Source organism: Festucalex cinctus, chromosome 12, assembly GCF_051991245.1.
Source record: "Festucalex cinctus isolate MCC-2025b chromosome 12, RoL_Fcin_1.0, whole genome shotgun sequence".
Lineage (NCBI taxonomy): Eukaryota > Metazoa > Chordata > Actinopteri > Syngnathiformes > Syngnathidae > Festucalex > Festucalex cinctus.
This window is the reverse complement of record NC_135422.1, coordinates 15099144-15120864: the sequence shown is the minus strand read 5'-3', so window position 1 is coordinate 15120864 and position 21721 is coordinate 15099144. Positions and strand designations below refer to the sequence as shown.

The following is a 21721-nucleotide window of genomic DNA, read 5'->3' as shown; positions in this document are numbered from 1 at the left end:
TCCATTTATGTTTTCTGTTTTTTTGTCATGCTATGTGTTGAGGACCACAATGGAAATAAGCCTTCGGGCTTTATTGTGTTTTTCTCGTCGGTGATACCTGACTGAGTGATTGGAAGTTTGTGTTGTATGTTATCACCAAATAAAAATCAATCAATCAATCAATCAATCAAGTGGCAGCAGAGTAAGGGAGATCAACCTGAAACCTAGCTTATATTCTAATGCTAATTGCTGCAAAAGGGAAATGGATAGAAACATACTTATTTTTCCTGATGATGAAGATACTTTACAGCAGTAGAACACAATATTCTGTGGGCCTTGCAAAAATCAGTCAAAATCCAGTAAAAACAGCCGGGAGTGAAGGGGATTGCTTCAGTGAAAATGGCTGGGAGTCAATAAGTTATGTTTGAGATTTGTTGTAAAAATATGTTCTATCACATCAACATACATTAAAATAAATAAATAAATAAATAAATAAACTGCGATTGGCTGGCAACCAGTCCAGGGTGTCCCCCGCCTACCTGCAAGAGCCAGCTGAGATAGGCGCCAGCACCCCCCACGACCCTTGTGAGGAATAAGCGGTCAAGAAAATGGATGGATGGATAAATATATAAATAAATAAATAAATAAATAAATATTATTATTTAAATTATTTATTTAAATATATTATTAGGTGAATGAGTAGTTAAAAATGCAAAAGCGCTTTGAGGTCCTTATAAATTGCTACAAAAAATGAAGTATCATTTACCAGGTGGAGCATCAATGCTGTTCCCAAAAAACAGACGTAACAACATGGTTAACCGGCTAATAATGAACTGATTCAGGTCGTGAACACAATAATAGAGGTCTGGAACTACAGTCAATTTTTTTTTTTTTTTTTAAACCAGGGGACACACCAAATCTATTAACAGGCACAGAGTCATGCTGAGAAGTAGGGAAACCCCCTTATTGACCTGACATTGTGCTCCCAGACTCCCTCGCTTCGTCATGTTTAATAGGCCGTTAATGGACCATCAATCGAGCGGCGGCGTGCCGCGGATATGACAGTGCGCTCTCGGTGGAAAGACCTCTTGACGGGACAATCCCGGCCTAATGAGAGGGATGGTAAGTAGCCCTGCCATCGGTCACCGGCCGGTTGATCAAATGTGATTTAGACATAATCTGTATGTCAAGGGTTGCTTTGATGCTGTGTCAGCTATTGAAGTTTGCACAGGGCTGCAGACAGATCCTAAAATTTGAGGTGGTGCAAGTCTTCAAGTTTTCATGTACTTACACATGTACGAACAGTTTTTTTTTTTTTTTTTTACTATTAATAAAAAAAATTAAAAAAATGTTACTGACAAACTTCTGCTCTACACTTTTACTACTAATATAATGACATGCTGAGCGATTAAAATATGTTTTCTTAAATATTGTGTTTGTGATTTAATATGCAATTACTTTTTCAAGACTGATTTTATTTCCACTTATATTTATTTTTTACATTTAATTTTTGAATTACATTTGTTATATCAGTTTTTATTTTCACCTTTCTTTCTTTTTTATTTTAGCATTTTTGGTCTTTGTATTTCTATCGCTCACTAGTGCTATCACCGTCGAATATTGTTTAAGAATCGATTAATCGGATTAATTTTATTTTTGCATTAAAGTTATTACAAAAACATTTATTTTCCTGATTACTGTATTATATCAGTGATTGTTTATTTCGTACTTCACATTCGTATAGTGATTAAAAAAATAAAAATAAAAAAAGGGGCGGAGGGGGATTAATGTTGTATTATGCTAACACTTTGCAAAAACAGATGTTTGGAAATGTATTATTTTGATTAAAAACACAATATAAGATTCTTTCATGAAGGACTACAAAAATCAGTAAAAAATTACTGTTGATATGCTGCAATTATTGAAAAATTATTAAAATAGCTGTCAATTAATTTGCTAATCAATTACTCGATTAATTTTGACAGATCTAATTGTCACCCCTGATCACTCTACAAAATATTTGCTCTGATTTCCGAGAAACTTAAGCAAAGACCCCAGCTCATACTCAAATCATCTTTGATGTTTGTTTGAGGAGTTGAAGCCAATGTGAGTTTGAGGTAGGCCGTCGAGAAGGAGAGAAGCTCGTCTGAAACAACAGCAACGTTTCGATATGCAGCGTATGTGAAACAGACTGGTGTTGCTTTAGTACCTGAGCACCAGTAGTTAATGTGAGCCATCAATCGTATGTGAACATCATTATTATTTGCTGGTTGTATAAACAAAAGATCAATTAAAAAGCCTCCTCGCCCAGCCCTACTTACAACCAAGTTACAAATAAGTGCTGGCTGTAAAATGCATCAGCCTGAGGTGATGACAAGAGCAACCGCACACACAAGAAAGGTTGCATTGTGCTCGGCTCACCGCAACAAAAAACGCCACGCGACTCGAGAGAATGCGATGATGAACGTAAAGGTTGCGCTAGCCACGCTTTGATGACAATCAGCGCCAATGAGTCATCCCGCTTTGGCCTCCGGCGCCGATCATAATTTATGCCCAGATGCTATTTTGGCAGGTTGTTTCCCCACTCAGGGACGGATGAATTCAAACTTGCCCTGTTCAAGAAACACTAAAAAGCGCCTGCTCATCTGCATGAAAGGTGACCAAACATGTTTTTCACCACTGTGACGCAAGCTTCCCACGTTTGACAGGTTCTCCGACATGTCTCGAAAGGTTGCCACAAAAGTGATGCAGGTGACTTTATCTGTCATACCCATGACAACTTGTAACAATGGAACCCAATTTTGAATACATTTGAATAAACTTTCAAACTCATCAAACACTTTCAAGCTTTTTTATGTTCATTCACAGTACAGTAATATTGCACTGTACTAAAGTCGTTTTCAATTCTAATTTTAATCAACTTTGACAGATAACTCAACCCCCTACATTTACTGCCATTGATGGAAAAAGACGTCAAATTATGCATTTTTGCTGGGCTGGCAGTGAATGTGTTAAATCGAGGTTGCACTTAGTGTACACTTTTGCAGCTGCTTCACGTTGCGCGACATGACATTTGCAAGTAACAATAGTTGGGTTTCCATCCACCCATTTTTATTTGAATTTTAAAGAAATGCGAGAATAAAACTGAATGGAAACGCTAGAAATTCGAAAAAGGGTCCAAAATTCTCAGAAAAGTTTTTATGCTTAGAGAGGGTGGTTTTTGAAGCGTATCGAAAAAAGGAAAATGCGAATTTTGGCTATGGAAACATGGCTATTTTGCGAATAACCGCTGGCAAGAACGAATACATTTCGCACGTTTTGACCGGATATTACGTCACACGTATGTTTGTCGTCACAAAGCAATGTTGGAGGATAAAGTAAGATACGTTTGGGTGGACAACAAAACAGAAATATTTTTGGAATTAATTAAAGAAGTGAATATTAATGCTATTTTAGATGGAAAGCAGCAAAGAAACGCTACAGTTTATTTATTTTTACTTTATCAAGAATTACAAAGGCAAACTCACACAATGTCATTGCACGGCGCAGTCACTTCCTGGTCTTCTTCTTTTAAATTACTGCTGGATCACATCTCTATGGTGTATACCACCACCTACAGGGGCGGAGTGCCACCACTTAAAGGGGCGGAGTCCCCTCTCAATATTTGCAAAAGAAGAACAGATGGAAACGGGCATAAATCACACATCTGTTTTGTGCATTTTCACAAAATTCGCTTAAAAATTTGATCTCAATATTTGCAAAAGAAGAACAGATGGAAAAGGGCATAAGTCACACGCCCGTTTTGCGCATTTTCACAAAATTCGCTTAAATAATTTGAAACAATTGGATGGAAACCTAACTAATGATTTTTGTAACGGATTAAATTGACATGTTTTTCCCCCTTAAACTGATTATGATTCAGTTACTGGTTTAGTCCATAACATTTCAGAATGTTTTTGCAATAGAAGAAAATAATCCATCTGCTTTCATGAAGCATTACCGAAATCATATAATTTCTGTTGAAAAGGTTGAAATTAAATGATTTAGACCTTTTTAAGTTCAACACTGGCCCTAAAGGATTCATCAATGAGCAAAAGTTTTCGATTCATTTGAAAATCAAAAAATTGTCGACTGATACAATTGTTGCACCTTTAGACTCGGTGGTCTTAATTGGGCCCACATCCTTAAAGCTTATTGACTTTCCAGCAATGAAGACTAGCTAAATGTGGCTAAAGATTTAGCCTCATAAACACGAGGTTGCGGCTAACTACATTTTAGTGCGGCTGAGAGATTCTTATACTGTGGCTGGAACAGATTCATATAATTTCCATTCATTTCAATGGGAAAAATGATTCCACATAAGAGCGATTTAAGTTCCGAGCGTGGTCAGGGAAAGAAATTAACTTATATCTCAAGGCACCGGTGTTTTGAGATTCTAACACAAATATGCACACAGACAAATTTGAGATTCAAATAAAGACCAAGACCAAAGACCAAGATTGCAGTACTGTTGATAACCTTTCACACACACGCACACGTGGTGGACACGCACACAAGTCTCTGACACACACATATACACACTTGACCGCATGGCCACAGGAATCTGACCACTTTCCTTCGAGCTCCTTGCAATTTGTAGGTCACAAAGCTCCGAGTGACCGCTGGTGTAGAGTGTAAGACACTGTCACTTGCAGGTCACTACCGTTTTGGGCTACATGCACGAAGCGCTTACCTGCGCACACAATCATCCACTCATCGAGGATTTAAACTACAGCAAAGCAGCAAAAAAAAAAAAAAAAAAAAAAATGGGGCGTTTCATTCATGTTTACATGGTGGATGAAAGTCCTTGTATGAATTTTTTATGGACGGCGTGCATGCGCGTTTGCGTGTACCTGCCCTGTTGCATTATTCAAGTTCATGGAAGCTTGGGGAGAGGAAAGAAGTTAAGATGACGTGTGAAGTGAAGGTATAAAGAAAAACGGATAGATCAATTTTGATGAGTGTCAGCATCGGCCTTTTTTCAAATATCAATTCAGACAACTGTTTCAATTTTGTTAAATGCATGGCATTTATTTCCTAAATCAAATAATAAATGTATTAGTTGCTTCATAAACAAGTATTCGTCAATACTTTTTGTGTGCAAGTTATTTTATTCATTATATAATTTTAAAATTAATCGATTATTGTATTTTTTTTCTGCCAAATACCGTAATCGGCCTAAAAAAATAAAATAAAAAAATAAAAATCCATATTGGTAGGATTCTACATACGACAGCGTTATACATGAGTCAGTGGTTGGAACAGACTCAAATAACCAGAAAAAGGAGGCTCATTTTTATAGTCCTCTGGGAAGGAGCAGCGAGTGATGATGTAGACTGCTGCGTTAGCTTTTGGTTAGCTCCCGTAAAAGTGAAAAATCTTCCCAGGCCGCGCTACCCCTACGACCGCCACACCTAGGAAGCGGCCGAGGAAGTGTCTTGACAATAGCGACAGTCATCTTTAAACATGGATGAGGCCGCCCCGTCGTATCTCACTCCACTCGCCTGAGAGAAGCCGCTCGGTCGGGTCCCTGTCAATAATTCAACACAGGTCGGGGAGTAGAAGCACGAGTGGCAAACGGGAAGCGAGATGGAAGCGGGCTTCGCTACCACGCCAAATTCGGAGGGTCCCCAACCAATACACTTTGAAACCTGGTCAAATTTGTAAATAAATAAATAAGTATGGCTTAAATCTAGCACACCTAAACATACGTAGCACAGTGTGAGATACCAACATAAACATCTCTCAAAACGAGATAAAGCTCTCGCACTTGTTGCACCGCTGTGAGACCATGACAAGTTAGGTATGGTCTCATTCCAATTTTACCACTTTTGCACTTGCTGCACGGGGCTGTGAGTCCACGACAATGTGGAGCCGGTCTTGTTCCTGCCACCTTCGGGAAAGGCATTTTTTCCCCCATTTTTTTCTTTGAAGCATTTGCACAGCTGTGAAGCCATGCTGGCATAGTGATGTCTCGTTTTGCTGCAAAACCCTGAGGGTGCAGCACGTGCACAACTTTCGGCCAAGTTAAAGACAATTTCGTTTGTGCCACATTACACTTTTGCACTTGCTTTGATACCATGCCAAACTACAGATGATTTTGTTTATGCCACCTGAAACTTCCGCACTTGCTATTACACAGCAGTGAGACCATGCTGAGTCAGTTATGGTCTTGGGCATAGCCTACCACCTTGAACTTCAGCATGAAAAAAAAAAAAAAATCAACTCAAAGTGAGATTAAGTTTTACCATTTGCTGCATGTCTGTAAAAGACTACGCTGTGCCAGTTCACTGGTTGGCTCCACTAATGTATTTATGTTGCCATTTTAAGGCAGTTAATAACGTGACAATCAGTTTACACAGGTAATAAAATTCTTATATTGGTAATCTTGAACGAATGACTACAAAGACTACCAGACCCTATTGAATAACCGTCTCCAGACAAAGACACCGGCAGCTGTGTTCGCTCGTACCCAAGCTAGCGCACCAGTCCCCGCGCCGATGTTTCTCTAAATCGCTCCGGCTCCGTTCGGCACAACCAAAACCGGCACTTTGTGGCATCTTTGACTGGTAAATACAAAGTTTTAAAAAGGGGCGCACAAACAGAGGGGGGTTTGGCTGAACGGCATCGGACAAGTGGGGCAACCATGCTCGGCTACAATGATGGCGTGAGTGCAAACAAACGCCAGCAAACAGCTGTATATCTATTTTTACCGGTGGGGGACACAAAGCCTCGCAAGTCGGGTGGCTTTACAAGGCATTGTTCACCCCCCTCCTCCTCAACGCCGCCTGAGTTAGCACGGACTGGGGTGGGGAAGGGGGGCACATGCGAATCGTGGGTGCACTTTTAAAGCTCAACTTGAGAGGCGGGAAAGCGGTTGTTGAGGTTTAGCTGAGCAAGGCTAAAATTGCTCGTAAATAGCCACACTTGAAAATGTGAATGACAGTAGTTAGCCAAGTTAGCCACGGCTAGGCTAACAAACACCCCCGCCCCCCTTTCCACACAAGTAGATAATTGACTTACTTTTCTCTCGCTTGGCTATCAGATGGGACCACAGCTCCCTTGCCTTTGCCGTACATCTTGCTCGGCGGACACTTTTTTGATTTTATCCCACTCCTCACACCTGTCAAAGAAAGCGAGCGGGGAAAGCTACTATCTCCATAGCTACCCGGTTAGTGTTGTCTCTCCCCCCTCTCTCGCTCTCGCTCTCTCCCTCTCTCTCTCTCTCTCTCTCCTTTTTTTTTTTTTTCTACATCCCCAACATTGCCCACAAATCAGGCAGGGTTTCAGTCCAGGCAGGGTGGGCGACTTGAAACCGTCCACCGGTGGTGGAGCTTGCTGCTTTTTTTTTTTTTTTTTTTTTTTTCAATCGCTGTTCCAGGATTCCGCTCACGCCCCCGCTGTTGTGCGAAGGTGGGGGCTTCTTAAAGGTGCAATGTCTAATTTTTTCCCACCTCCCTCAGCTCAAGTTCAAGTTGGCTTTTCACCATTATAGTGTAGTTGTTAGTTACACAAAACACACAATTGTGAAGTGCCTATGCTAATTCTTTAATATATGCATGCAAAATTGGCTTTTTAATGGTGCATCATAATGGTTGGCACACCTGGTTCACGGGTTCGAATCTTGCCTCAGATCATCTTGTGGGGAGATTTAGGTTCATTGAAGAATCAAAACTGGTAGGAATGTGAATGGTTGTTCGTCCATATGTTCCTGGGCTTTGCTGTAAGGATGTGGTACCATGCTAGCACTTGTCCATACAACCTGAAGCTATAGTGATAACTACACAGCTGTGAGGACCATGCAGTTAGCTATGATTGTTTGCATACTAAGTTAAGCTTTCGTATTTGTTGCACTGAAGCAAATTCATTTTGTGTTCATTACAACGTTGGGCCTATCACCTTCAGCTTTAGCAGGTGTATTTAATTAAACATCCACCTGTGTTTATTTATTTATTCATTTATTTATGCTTTCATGCATACATATATAGTTACAAAAAAACATGTACAATGCTCACTTTTTTTGGGAAATTCTGTCCATGTGGAAGTTGCGTGTGCGTCCTGTCTCTTTAAGAGTGTGCCTAGGTTGAGTAGCTTGCTTGTTGTGTGCATGTGTGTGCGTGCGTGTAAAGGCAAGGGACATGCAATGTGTTCGTTCTGTTTTCATGCTACGAGCTGAGGGAAGGGCACATCTGACTGCGTGTGTGTTTGCGTGCACGCGCATCCATGGATGGATGTGCATGCGAGCGCGTGCAGCCCAGCTTTATTTTCGTTGGTGTGTGACTGACGACGAACATCTTCCGACAAGTCGGTGCGATAAGAAGACTTGACAATGAAAACATATGAAAAACACAACGCTGCTATGTGATAAACACGTTTTTTTTTCCATATTTTTTTTTTCCATTTTTAAATTTTTTGGGATGTCTGCATTGTTTCATCCAAAAATTAAAAAAAAACTGATGTTTTTCCACATAGCAGCGATGTTATTTTGACAATACTTAGCGATTCCATATTTAAAAAACAAAAACAAAACTAATAATAAAGCTAATAAAAGCTAAACTAAAACAAAATATACCTCATTTAATTTCATTTGGAAAATTAATTAAATTTTACTGATATGAGCAAATTATTAGCTGGTGTTATTAAAAATGTATTATTTGTTACTAGGATTTTTTTTTTCGATAGATGGCAAAATGTCTTTACCGTTATGTCTTTAATGAAATTTCATGATTTGTAACATACTTTCTGAATATGAAAGAAGAGTAGATTGGTGTATATAGGTCGCTTGCACATCGTAATGCATCATGGGAGTTTTTCCTTCGGGCGCCATATTGGGTGTCCGCCGGTTCACAAGGTACACTCGCGAGTTACACGGTAGAGCTTATCAACCTGATGTAATTTTCGCAGTATTTTCACGATTTACCGGAAGATCAAAAACAACGATACAGGCAGAAGGTGTCTCTGTGTGGCGGGATTGATCCTAATTACGTCCTGACCAAGGGTGATTTTTTTTTTAACGGAGAAAGCTTGCTGGCCAAATGTGACATCTCTGGACATCTTTCCCTACCTCGTGTTGACAACATGCTCCATAACACGCCAACAAATCCCTGGAGGCTTACAATTATTTTGTAAGCGGGTGGATACAGAGTGTAAACTTTAACATCGCATCAGAAGAAACGGTTGCTGTTGCACGTAAGTAAACCACATGGTGTTGGTAATTCTGCACACAAAAATGTTGATTTGTTCTCAGGCTTCCTGTTATCATTGTGTTTACATGCACAGCTGGCTTTACCTGATGTGGTTTTTCTAATAATTTTATAACAGGCAAATATGGCAGAGCGTATAAGAATAAAAAGTAACTGCACAGCCTCCCCGTGGCTTAATTAAATTTAATGCTACCCTTTCACTAGTTACATGTTACTTAATCAACTTATTCTAAATGGTTAAGGTTAACCACTATCAGAGGACGTATTTTTAGTTTCAGTTTCCAGTACAATAAAACGTGTTCATGGTAACTACTGAGCATACTGACAGCTTTTCTTATGATCTCACGGTTAAGGAGGCTGTCACAACACCCAATTTCTGTCTGGTGCCGGATGGCAACAATTCCCAGCACTTGTCACGACAACACCAATAGTATTACCAGGTATGTATGGCTTTACTTTTTGTAGTTTCTTATTTAATTCTATGTTTCATATTTTCATTACAATGTTTGTAATATTTTCAGATTCAGGCACAGATGAGTTTAACTGGACGGGACTTCTGCGACTTTGTGGTGTGGACAAAGTGTGATTGAGCGAGTCCATCCAGATCGCTCGTTTTGGCCAGTTGGAAAAGCCAGAGTTTTTTTTTTCCCCCCCAAAGTCCCCTTCTTACCTGAACTGCTCGGGAGAGCATTTACTAGATCAGCAGTGGACTTCCAGTGTTCCTGCTCAGCCGCTGTCACCTACCACTTGCTCATGTACTTCAAAGATGCGGAATAAAGTAGTTTTTTGTGCTGCAGCAGATTGTAAAATCAAATGATATCACTTGAAGTGTGCCAATCTAGACTGCCAAAAGGACAGTGGTTTTGTGACAAGTGTGAAACAAGGATTATTGGGAAAACTGTAACACAGTACTGGTACTTGTCTTACATTAAACAAATTTAAAAGAGAGCAACTTTTTCCTCTGTACATAGCATAATGAAAGTCATTGCGTACCCCATCAACATTACATCATACCGTCATCTCAGGATGGTAGGCACCTGTGCTAAAATAAACTACATTAATTAACAGTTCAATTTTTAACTCTGAAATTACTACATCTAATAATTATTCACTTCATTTTTTGTGCTTTTAGAAATAATAGAGATTTATGCCATTACTTTAAGAGGGACCATATTGCACATTGAGTCAAATCCTGTCATTTGTATTATGTATAGCTTTGTAAACAAACCCAACAATAGAATTTGTATAAACGCTGCCTTTATTAGCGCCAAACAAAAAGTCGCATGTTGTCCTCCTCCAATGCTTTGATGCTCGCCTTCGTTTCCATCATGTCATTGGCAATCAAGTCGGTGTGGCATGAGATCCCTAAAGAAAAAAATAAAGAAAAAATCACAAAAAAATACGGTACCAGTAATAGGTTTACTATAGTAAAGTAGTATAGTTTTTTTGTCAGTGTAAAAGAAATGTACACATTTTGTTGCATTTTTTAATGTATGAACATTGCTACAGGCAAATACTTATTTCTATAAACACTTCCAAATGTCTCTAAAATATAAGGTGCGTGTACACACACAAACAAACACATACATTCACTCATGCATACAATATATCATGTAATAAATTCTGAGTGGCATACCAGAGTCAATGATGTCAGCAGTACTTGAGGGTACAGGTTACTGGAGCCATCTGGCTGCATAACTGCAACAAACTCTCTGCCACTTCGAGTCGTCTTTTCTTTGCTTGTCTCCTGTGCACGTTCATATCTTGGCACCGACTGGGCTGAGACATAGATGTTGTAACTTGGGACCCAACTTTAATGTTGGAGCCCAGTCGGGATGATTGGACAGAAAAACGGGCGCAGGGCGACCTGTTAAAATAAACAAATATATAAACAAATAAAATATGGAAAGACTGGTTATTTTACCGCAGTAGGGTGGCCGTGAATAAGTTCTTTAGCATGATGTGTAGGCTACCGGGGGTCTGTTTTCTTGCATCACCCCCGGGGGTCTGTTTTCTTGCATCAGCCCCTTCTGTCTCTTTTTTTTCCAAGTTTACATTTTGCCACCAAAAAACATGTTATCGGCATTAAAAGCCCAAGACTAATCAATCCAATTTCAGCAGTAAACACTATGCACTGGCACTACTTGGGTGAAAATGTTCGATGTTAGCTTTCGGCTAACGTCCGCTAGCCAGCTTGTACTACCGAACTTGCTTGCTCATGAATCCAAAACATAAGCAACTTGCCCATATATGGGCGGTCGAAACGTTATTAATCCTCATGCATTAAATAAAGGTAAACAAGCTTACCGCTCACAAAGTGATCGCTGCACACACGAGCCCAAAGTAACGACTTCCCTCCGGAGTCCGCACTCCTCTGTCTCCAGGCCCTGGTTCCTAATTATTTTCGGAATTCGGAAAAAAGACCGACCATTTTCCCCCTTGGCTTTGTTCGAACAGCCAACGATGCAGCAACAATGTACCATTTTAAACGCAGAAAACAAACGTGATAGATACGTGTTAGACCGAATCGCTACGTAAATGGAGGCCACCCAGCATGGCGACTACGAGAAATCCGAGGCGGAAGTGACGACATGTGCAAGCGACCTATACAGTAGTATTTTTCTCCTTTTGCTTAACTCATTTGCTCCCAAAAACTTATATGTTCTATTTTAAATGTTTCACATGTCGCATAAAGACGTATTTATACATTTTTTATGTTTTATTTTTTAATGCTACAGCATACAGAAGGCTTTGATGCAACCTCTTAACTGCAGAAAATGGGTGAAAAAAATGGTAGTAATTACACAAACGGCCAGCAGGTGGGAGCAGAGTATAAGAGATCAGCCAGGGCCATGCTGATTTTCCCACAATTCTAAACAGATTTGTGAATAATGATGAAACTTAGCTATATTCTAATGCTAAATTGCTTCAAAATGGAAACGGATAGATATATACTTTTTTTTCCTGATGAAAGAAGAGATCTAATCTTTGTTTTGGTAGGTTGCATGTTTTTATAGCAATTGAACACAATATTCCATGTGCCTTGCAAAATCAGTCAAATCAGTCAAAATCTAGAAAATCCAAACAGCCGGCAGCGAAGGGAGTTGCTTCAGTGAAAATAACTTTCCCATGAAAACTAATACAAAAGCAATATATATGTATATATATACCATTTTAGCATGTGTATTCCTTCCAGGGATTACAATTGTGAAAATGAACTATACTGTGCATGTTGCATCTCTATGAAAACAATTCCATTGACTGTTTTTAATTTGGAACAATAGTGTATGGCTGTGAAGATGTATAGTGACGCTGATCCCAGTTCTTCCTCCTCCTTCTTCCTCACCTCTCCCTCTGGTACCATCTCTCCATCTTCTTCCTTCTCTTCCGCCTCATCTTCCTCTCCTCTGACCCACTTCCCCCCCTCGACTTCTACTGTATCTCCTGCTCTTCTTCCTCTGATATTTCACCCCCATGTGCACGCACACATGCGTACTTGTCTATTTTTGCACTATTCTTACTTTCTGGTCCCCCCCTCACCCGAATCCTTTGCCATCTTCATCCTGCCCTCCCTCCTCTTCGTCCCCTCAGCCACAAAGCCAGTCAGGACAGACATTCATCAGTGGGGCCGAGATGATAGATGCTGCTCACCGCGGCTCCAGCAAGCCAGTTAAGCCTCAGATGACGCCTCATGCATACAGATGTCACCTGGCTACAAAGCTTGCGTGTGCGCGCGTAGGAGAATATATACGCACACACGGCCCAAAAAGTGGTACTATTTGGAGTTCAACCTCAATTTCCGCAAAACGATATGCTTCAAAAGGCCATCAAAACCATTCTCTGCAAATTCTCAGAGCCTTAGCTTAACTCCACAAGTGTTATAGCGACTTGCACAGGCTAACTTAACTCTTTGACCGCCAAAAATGTTTAATAACGATCAATAAAATCACGACGTATATTGCCATAAACGTTAAATAACATCAACAAATTTTTGTATTTTTATTTTTTTTCTCAGTGCACGTCTAAGTGCAGCGCTGCCTGGTCAATGGGTTGTGGAATCTAAAACACTCTAAACTATGGCCAGCAGATGGAAGCATTGTATCTCTTTTCGTATCAAAGTTTTTCTTTGATAACGTGTGGCAGTAAAAGAGTTAAACTTCAACATTTGCAGATGTGCATATACTGCTGTTATAATAGTTAACGAAAAGAAAGTAAAACTAAAAAGTTGTGGTCTTACACATACACGTTTTAAAACTTCATAATTGAAGATGTAATACAGTCAAACCTCGGTTTTAGAACGCTTCTGTTCTCAACCAAATCGGTTTTCAACCAGACAAATTAGAGAATTTTATGTCTCAGAACTCGTCCAAAAATTCGGTCTCGACTGTACACATTTTCTATAGAAACGTATACAGAGGTGAGTCAGTTGGTGGACAGATAAAATGTCTTCCACAAGTAAAAGGAAGCTCATGCGTCTTCTTCGCCTGAAGACTTGTGTCCATTTCCCCACCACTCTTATGAGGCGCCCCCCCTAGTGGCCCGCCAAGTAATTGCTCAATAAGTCACGAACAATGGAGCCGTTAATAGTGGCTGTATATTAACTACAAATATCGCGGTACTTGCGTAGGTGTATCGATAATCTATCGGGAGACAAAGTATCACGATTTATCGCAATATCGATATATCGTCATACTGCCAGTACACTGAAAAAATAGGGATTGATTTTACTTGAAAAAATCTAGTAAAGTTTTTTTCACATCAGAAATTCTTGTAAAATGTACTTACTTTACTATATTAATATTTACTTAATATTTAGCACTTACTGTCTGGCTGTAAGAACATGCTCACATGTAAAAAGTGTGGATAAATATCACATGCGTGTATGTTTTGCATGCAGCTTTTTCTCGGCACTTATCTTCCAAGGAGGTTAAAATTGGGTTGGGCGTGTCTCAACCCCTTCTTTTATGACGCCTTATTTATACGGCAAAGCTGTAATTACCCTAATGAAGGAAAGGGAAGCGCGCACACACACTCGCAGGTTGGAGCTCAATCACGCCAAACCTGTATTTTTCATCACTCTCATACGGCTTCCATCCATTCACGTCTAATTGAACGTCTCCCTTTTTGCCTGCCAATCAGCCGTCTTGTTGGAATATCTCCATTAGAGCTCAGTGGCTTCTCAGAAGAGCTCTCGGGAGAAAGAAAAAAAAACACAAAAAAAAAAACACCACATGGCGCGTTACATCCAAATTCCAAGTGGTTGTGAATGAAAAATCAAGTAAAAGGCTTTAAATTGGACATTCTTGTCAATTAACGGTCATTTTAAAAGGAAATATAGCATCTGTAATATGTTTAGTGCTGTCAAACGATTACATTTTTTTTTTTATTAATTGCTCCCAAAAATGTAAAAATGTTGTATTTTAAATGTTTTAAGTGTCCCAAAGACGTATTTATATGTTGTTGTTGTTTAAAAAAAAAAAATGTTATTATGCTAGAGCATACAGAATGTTTTGATGCAGCCTTTCAACTTCAGAGAACGGGTGAAAAAAAATTGGTAGTAATTGCAAAAACGGCCAGCAGGTGGCAGCAGAGTATAAGAGATCAACCAGGACCATGTTGAAAACAAGCTGTTTCCCCACAATTCTAAACAGATTTCTGAATGATGATGAAATTTAGCTATATTCTAATGCTAATTGCTGCAAAACAGGAACAGATAGAAATGTACTTTGTGTTTCATGATGAAAGAAGAGACTCTAATCTTTCTTTTGGTAGTTTCCATGTTTTTATAGCAAAAGAACACAATATTTCGTGGGCCTTTCAAAATGAGTCAAAATCCAGTAAAACAGCCGGGTTGCTTCAGTGAAAACGGCTGTGAGTCAATGAGTTAATCACGATTAATCGCATTTACCTACTTTTGTTTCTACTTTACAAATTTACTTGCGTAAAATCTAATCTCATATTTAGAATCAAAGACTGTTCTAATAGCATTCTTTGAGCCTTGAATAGAATCTGTCTCCTGTAAAATACAGCTGTGAAACAAAACCCAAACAATTCTCAGAACTTCTTGCTTGAGAGCTTCATCCAAATTCCAAGTGGTTGTTTTTGAAAAATCAAGTAAAACGGCTTAAAGTGGACATGCTTATCAATTAAAGGTCATTTTTAATAAGGAAAAATAGCACTCTGTAATATTTTTAGTGTTGTCAAATGATAACATTTTTTGTAACTAATTGATCTTCTTCTTCATGTCTCTCTCGTTCCGGTTTCTTTCCATCAACCTCCTGTCTTGCTGCACTTGTATCCCTATCCAACCACCTGTCTCTCTTCACTCCTTTCCCTCTTCTTTCTGTCTCTCCTTTCTTGTTTTTCCTCCTTGCTGTCTCTGCATTGTTGTCCTTCTCAACCTCGTCCCTTGATACTAACATTTTTCTGCACTCCTGTCTCCCCCTCCCGTCTCTTTACACTCTTCTTTCCTTCATGTCCATCTCCTTCTCGTCTCGCCGCAGTCCTGTATCTGTCCACCCACCCTGTCTCTCTTCACTCCTTCCTCTCTTCCTGATCTCTCTGCATCCTGTTTCTCTGCAATTATTACCCTCTTTTTCTGTCTGTCCTTTCTGTTTCTTTCCTTTATGTCCATCTCCTTCCTGTCTCTCTACTTCCTCTATTTCACTCTCCTGTCTCCCTTCTTCATCTCTCCGTCATGTCACTCTCCATCTACTGTCTTCTTTTCTTCTCCAAATCCTGTCTTTCTCTCCTTGCTGTCTCTCTCTGCACTCCTTCTTTCTCCCCTTGTTCTCTCCTTTGCCCCTCCTCCCCTCTCAAGAGCGCGCACACGCACTTCTCTCCTCACTGACTCCATCCTGCCTGTCTGTCTGTCTTTACTACAGTACGTGCCACAGATTCAGATGACAGTCAAACACAAGGCGCGGACGCGTGCATGCAATTGCACACGTACACTCGCAGACATCGTGCAAAGACGCGCACACCCGCACAACAAACACTATTAGCTGTGTTTACATGGATCCTTGTATTCCGATTAGAATGAAACCAAACGGAATGAAAACGCTCCATCTAAACACCTCAATCGAAATCAGAACAGAATTTTATTTGGATTGATAAGGGTGGTAATATTCCTTTTGCCAGTCCGAACAAACGTCATGTAAACCCGTTAAATGGGAATTGCCAGCCTGTGTTTGGTCTGGTCTGTCTGTCATGACGTAAAGACGTAGCGGCATCGTCGTTTCCAGCGCCCGACCAGAGCTCGGCTACTTGTATTTGTTTTTATTCAAGCTATGGTTTTAATACAAGTGTTACAATAATCACCATTATCTGCGCTAAACAGACAAATTTGCTTCATTTTGATAACTCGCTGACGTCGATCTCCCGATGTGACGTGGCTGTAAAATGGCTCTTCTGGTAAATGTAGGGGCCACATGTTCATAGTGAGTAAGTAAGTTTGTGAGTAAGTTGAGTGAATGAGTTTTGAGAGCGTTTGAGTAAGGTGAGTTTGTGTGAGAATTTCAGTAAGTTTGTGAATGAGTGAGCCAGTTAGTGAGAGAGTTTGAGTAAGTTCAGTAAGCTTGTGAGAGTTACAGTTAAGTTTGTGAATGAGTGAGCCAGTTAGTGAGAGAGTTTGAGTAAGTTAAGTGAGCTTGTGAGAGTTAGAGTTAAGTTTGTGAGTATGAGTGAGTGAGTGAGTTAGTTTGTGAGTATGAGTGAGTTAGTTTGTGAGTATGAGTGAGTGAGTGAGTGAGTGAGTGAGTGAGTGAGTGAGTGAGCCAGTTGAGAGACAGTTTGAGCAGGTTCAGTGACTGTGAGACTAGTTTGAGTTAAGTTTGAGGTGGGTGGGTGAGTGAGTTAGAGTTAAGTTTGTGAGTAGAGTGAGTGAGCCAGTTGAGACAGTTTGAGCAGGTTCAGTGACTGTGAGAGTTTGAGTAAAGATTGTAAGTTTGAGTTGAGTGAGTGAGTGAGTGAGTGAGTGAGCCAGTTGAGAGACAGTTTGAGCAGGTTCAGTGACTGTGAGACTAGTTTGAGGTGAGTGAGTGAGTGAGTGAGTGAGGGAGCTAGTTGAGAGACAGTTTGAGCAGGTTTAGTGACTGAGACTAGTTTGAGTTAAATTTGACTTGAGTGAGTGAGTGAGAGCGTTAAAGTTAAGTTTGTGAGTATGAGTGAGTGAGCCAGTTGAGACAGTTTGAGCAGGTTCAGTGACTGTGAGAGTTTGAGTAAAGATTGTAAGTTTGAGTTGAGTGAGTGAGTGAGTGAGTGAGCCAGTTGAGAGACAGTTTGAGCAGGTTCAGTGACTGTGAGACTAGTTTGAGGTGAGTGAGTGAGTGAGTGAGTGAGGGAGCTAGTTGAGAGACAGTTTGAGCAGGTTTAGTGACTGAGACTAGTTTGAGTTAAATTTGACTTGAGTGAGTGAGTGAGAGCGTTAAAGTTAAGTTTGTGAGTATGAGTGAGTGAGCCAGTTGAGACAGTTTGAGCAGGTTCAGTGACTGTGAGAGTTTGAGTTAAGATTGTAAGTTTGAGTTAAGTGAGTAAGTCAGTGAGTGAGTGAGTGAGTTAGAGTTAAGTTTGTGAGTATGAGTGAGTGAGTGAGCCAGTTGAGACAGTTTGAGCAGGTTCAGTGACAGAGTTTGAGTTAAGGTTGTGAGTTTGAGTTAGGGTAGTGAGTGAGTGAGTGAGGGTTTGAGCAAGTTCAGTGAGTTTTTGAGAGTTCAAGTTTGTGAGTGTGAACTAGATTGTGATAGAGTTTGAGTAAGCTTGAGAGCGGCAGTTTTTGAGAGTCAGTTTGAGAAAGTTTGTAAGTTGAATGAGTTTGTGTGAGAGTTGGAGTAAGTTTTTGGGTATGAGTGAGTGAGTGAGTTTGAATAAAGTACAAAAACACACGGTATGAAAACGGTATGAAAACAGTATAACATACAAAACACATAAAAGACGTGGGGAAAAAATGTAGATACATAAACGTGAAAACACACACTTACAGGAATACACACAGACACATGCAAAAACACAAACAACCGCACAATTAATAGACACCTGAAAACAAATTATCTCTTACGGAGCCCCTAAGGTGACATGGTAGAAAAAACAAAACAAAACAAAAAACAACTTTGCGTTCCTTCGCAGAAGATTTTGTGTTCCCTTGCAAAGATCGCGAGGGCACGCAAAGATTGCATGCCCTCGCAAAAAACTTTGCGTTCCCTCGCAAAACAACTTTGCGTTCCCTAGAAATCTTTGCGAGAGAACGCAAAGTTGTTTTGTGAGGGAACGCAAAGTTGTTTTTTTCGCCTACCATTTCACCTTAGGTGCACCGTAAACACTTCCGGGTGTTCTTCATTTGTGAACAAAAGCGACGTGGAAACAAAGCAGTGGAAAAATACATGCTTCATCCGAGTCGCTTTGGGAAAGCTTTCCCACGGTTTTGTTTCATGTTTACAAACGTTCCATCCTCGTCGCTTTTGTTCACATGGAAGATGACCCGGAAGTGTTTACGGCGCAGCTAAGGTGACATGGTAGGCGAAAAAAACAACTTTGCGTGCCCTCGCAAAACAACTTTGCGTTCCCTCAAAAAGACTGCGTTCCCTCGCAATCTTTATGAGAGAACGCAAAGTTTTTTCCGAGGGCACGCAAAATTTTTTGCGCGGGCACGCAAAGATGTTTGCGAGGGAACGCAAAGTTGTTGTTTTTTTGTCACCTTAGGGGCTCCGTACTCTCTCACACACAAACAGGGAAATACTTATACAGTATCTGACATCCCCACCCCAGGTACAAAGACAGACACGCACACACACTGGTGGTTGACCTCCCATAGGACTTGTTCGTTACTTGCTGACTGAGGCGCGCCCCGTGTGCGTGCGTGTGTGAGTGTAGTTGGGGGTTAGCATGTTTTTGTGTGCTGACTCCACACATGATCTCCATTAAGAGGCTGCATGGCGGGAGCACACACAGACACAATTTTTATGTTCACAAACGTGTGCACGCACACGAAAACAGATACTTTTCACAAGCGCAACACAAAAGGTACACACAAATAGGCAAAAACATAGAAACATGTGTACACACACACACACACACACACACACACACACACACACACCGAAAAACTTAGTGCACTTGCAAACACATACAAAAACCCCCCACAAATAAAAAAAACAGACAAAAACACACAAATACACAAACAAGCATGAAAACAAACACACTTGGGAAACCACACACAAATACAAAAGCACAAACACACAAATTGGAATACAGTAGTCACTAACGAAAACACGCACGCGCACAGGCGTGAAACATGACAAACACATACACACTTTTGAAAACACAACACACACAATATGAGAAACTCACAATGCACACACATGAAAAATACACAAAAGACACATCGTACGCTCGAACTGGTCACCGGCCAATCACAGGCCACATCAAGACAAACGCGCATTGACAGTCACATTGTCACCCATCGGCAATTTCAAGTCTTATGAAGACAAGTGGCATTTTTTTTTTTTTTTTAATAAGTAAGTGTAGTACAAGTACCCGAGATTCGAATCCAGAACTTGACAACTGCAAAGCAGACATACTAAACACGTAGCATGTTGCCACAGACAACAATCTTTTACTCTTTTTTTTTGACCCTGAAAAATTATTCTAAAGTCACTTAAAAAAAGGAGATGATTCGAATATAGTAAATCTGAATTTGAGTGCACACTGTTGCCGTTATCTAATTGTAAACGTTCTAATTCCTTATTCTTGCGGAGGGAGGGCGAACCTCTGACTTCAACAGCTGCTTCATGACCCAAAAAACTGTCAGTCTTTCCCTGGAATAAATTGTGGAATGTACCATTCGCTGGTACACACGAGGGGGGCCCGGGGGGTACGCGCTAGCCCCGCTCCCTGCTTTCGCGTGCACCTACGCCAAAAAAAATCGCCCCTACCGATACAAATCTACATTAGAACCTGAAAGGTTTTAGAAATAAGTGTTTTTAAAGCGGGGCAACAGTGTGGTTAAACAACACCAGACGGGTGGACACCCCTCGACATTTCGAGCAGACCCATAGTAGAATCAATTCGGCGAAAGGGGAGCTTGAAACCGTCCAGCTCGCGCTTTTGCTGGTAGAGCTGAGGCGCGCACAAGCGCAGAAAGGAGCCGACCGGGCCGCAGTGCACAACGAGCGCGGCTGTCCGGCCTGGCCGGGTCGGTCGGTCGAACCGACCGACGGCCTCCGTCCCGGTCTCGCAGTCACACGTTCCAAAAACGAGCCGCTGTGCAATTCGTAACATGCTAACGTACTGTTAAACGTTCCACAAACGACAGTGCGTTTGAAAACTGCGTTTTTGCGCAACCCTTTTTTTTTTCTTCTTTTTTTTTTTTAAATTTTGTTAGAAAATGTGCAAACGCTTTTTTTTCATGGTGACATTGTGAGATGCATTATAACTTAATTCCACATTTCGTTTGTTTATTTTCATTTAAATGGGGGTTGCTTTAGTGTTGTTCCGATAAATTTTTTTTATCCCCGATACCGCTACCCCGCTGTGCAGTAATGCCAAAACTGGCATATACCGATATTATGACATTTGAAAAAAACATTTTTTTTCTTGTAATTTACTTACTAAAACAGGGAAAAGACTACTTTCGAACTTTTTTGCCTAACCAGCAGGTGACTGTAAGTGAATGAACTTTTCTAAAACCTGAGAGTTTTGGCTCTCAAAGGCCAAAATAGTGCAATATCCATGTAATTTCCAACTTGTACAACAGTATTGCAACAAGAAGCAAATTTAAAATAAGAATGAATATACATGAGGTACCTATTGTATCTATTGCTGCCGCATTTTCTCACTACAGAATAGTTGTTTTTATTAAGTTTGAAATGGTTTACCTGAAGCAGAAGGCGTTGCATTGTGGCACACTTTTACGTTGTAAAACAACTGAATAGTCCTTGTGGCAAATATCCTGAATGCCTAATGAGTTAGCCTGCATTGCTATTTAGTACAGTATCTAGCTAGCGAAGCACAAAGCGTGTCTGGGCATTGGTGGAGCATGCATGACGTTGAAAAATCTTTAACATGAACATTTTAAACTTGCACCTTTAAGAATGGCCCCGCTAGCTTAAATGCTAACATTTCATTTCACCACTGACATGCTAATGTTTAGCATTTATAGTCACAGCTACAGATTCATTTAAGCAATGGATATTTCACACAAACTATGAAGTAACACATGTAAACAGCTAATATGACAATGCTGACATGCATATATTCTTTATCCTCTATTTAGTAAATCAACGTTAGCCTGCATTTCACCACCATAAGAGTTACATTTTGTACCACTCATCCGAGAAACAAAGTCAAATTAAGTGTATGCGTGTATGTGACCTTGCCGCATGTTGACCTCATCAACGTGGCAGCCTTGCAAAGCTAATCTGTTTCATTGTGAAGGATGCCAACCGCCAAGGAGCCATGCCGTGAAGGTGACATTGCTACGGAGGTGCGCAACAACACACGCACAC

At 40.4% G+C, this 21721-nt stretch overlaps 1 protein-coding gene and 2 long non-coding RNA genes across 5 annotated transcripts in view; 1 reads left to right on the top strand and 2 right to left on the bottom strand.

Moving 5' to 3' along the window:
• Positions 1-7256, bottom strand: part of LOC144031516 (single-stranded DNA-binding protein 3) — a 35274-nt gene extending 28018 nt beyond the window's left edge. The window contains exon 1 of one of the 3 annotated variants that reach the window (XM_077538764.1): positions 7042-7256. In XM_077538764.1, coding sequence (XP_077394890.1) covers positions 7042-7097 — 56 coding nt within the window. In that variant the 5' untranslated portion in view covers positions 7098-7256. The remainder of the gene's footprint in view (positions 1-7041) is intronic. The other 2 variants (XM_077538762.1, XM_077538765.1) reach the window with 2 other exon arrangements.
• Positions 7257-8829: 1573 nt separating this feature from the next.
• LOC144031693 (uncharacterized) lies at positions 8830-10621 on the top strand. The gene is made up of 3 exons (XR_013287584.1): positions 8830-9207; positions 9575-9661; positions 9743-10621. It is a non-coding gene; the product is annotated as an uncharacterized LOC144031693 (long non-coding RNA).
• On the bottom strand, positions 10462-11821 carry LOC144031692 (uncharacterized). The gene is made up of 3 exons (XR_013287583.1): positions 11529-11821; positions 10858-11088; positions 10462-10586 (listed from the first exon to the last, which is right to left on the bottom strand). It is a non-coding gene; the product is annotated as an uncharacterized LOC144031692 (long non-coding RNA).
• Between the last annotated feature and the right edge of the window lie 9900 nt (positions 11822-21721).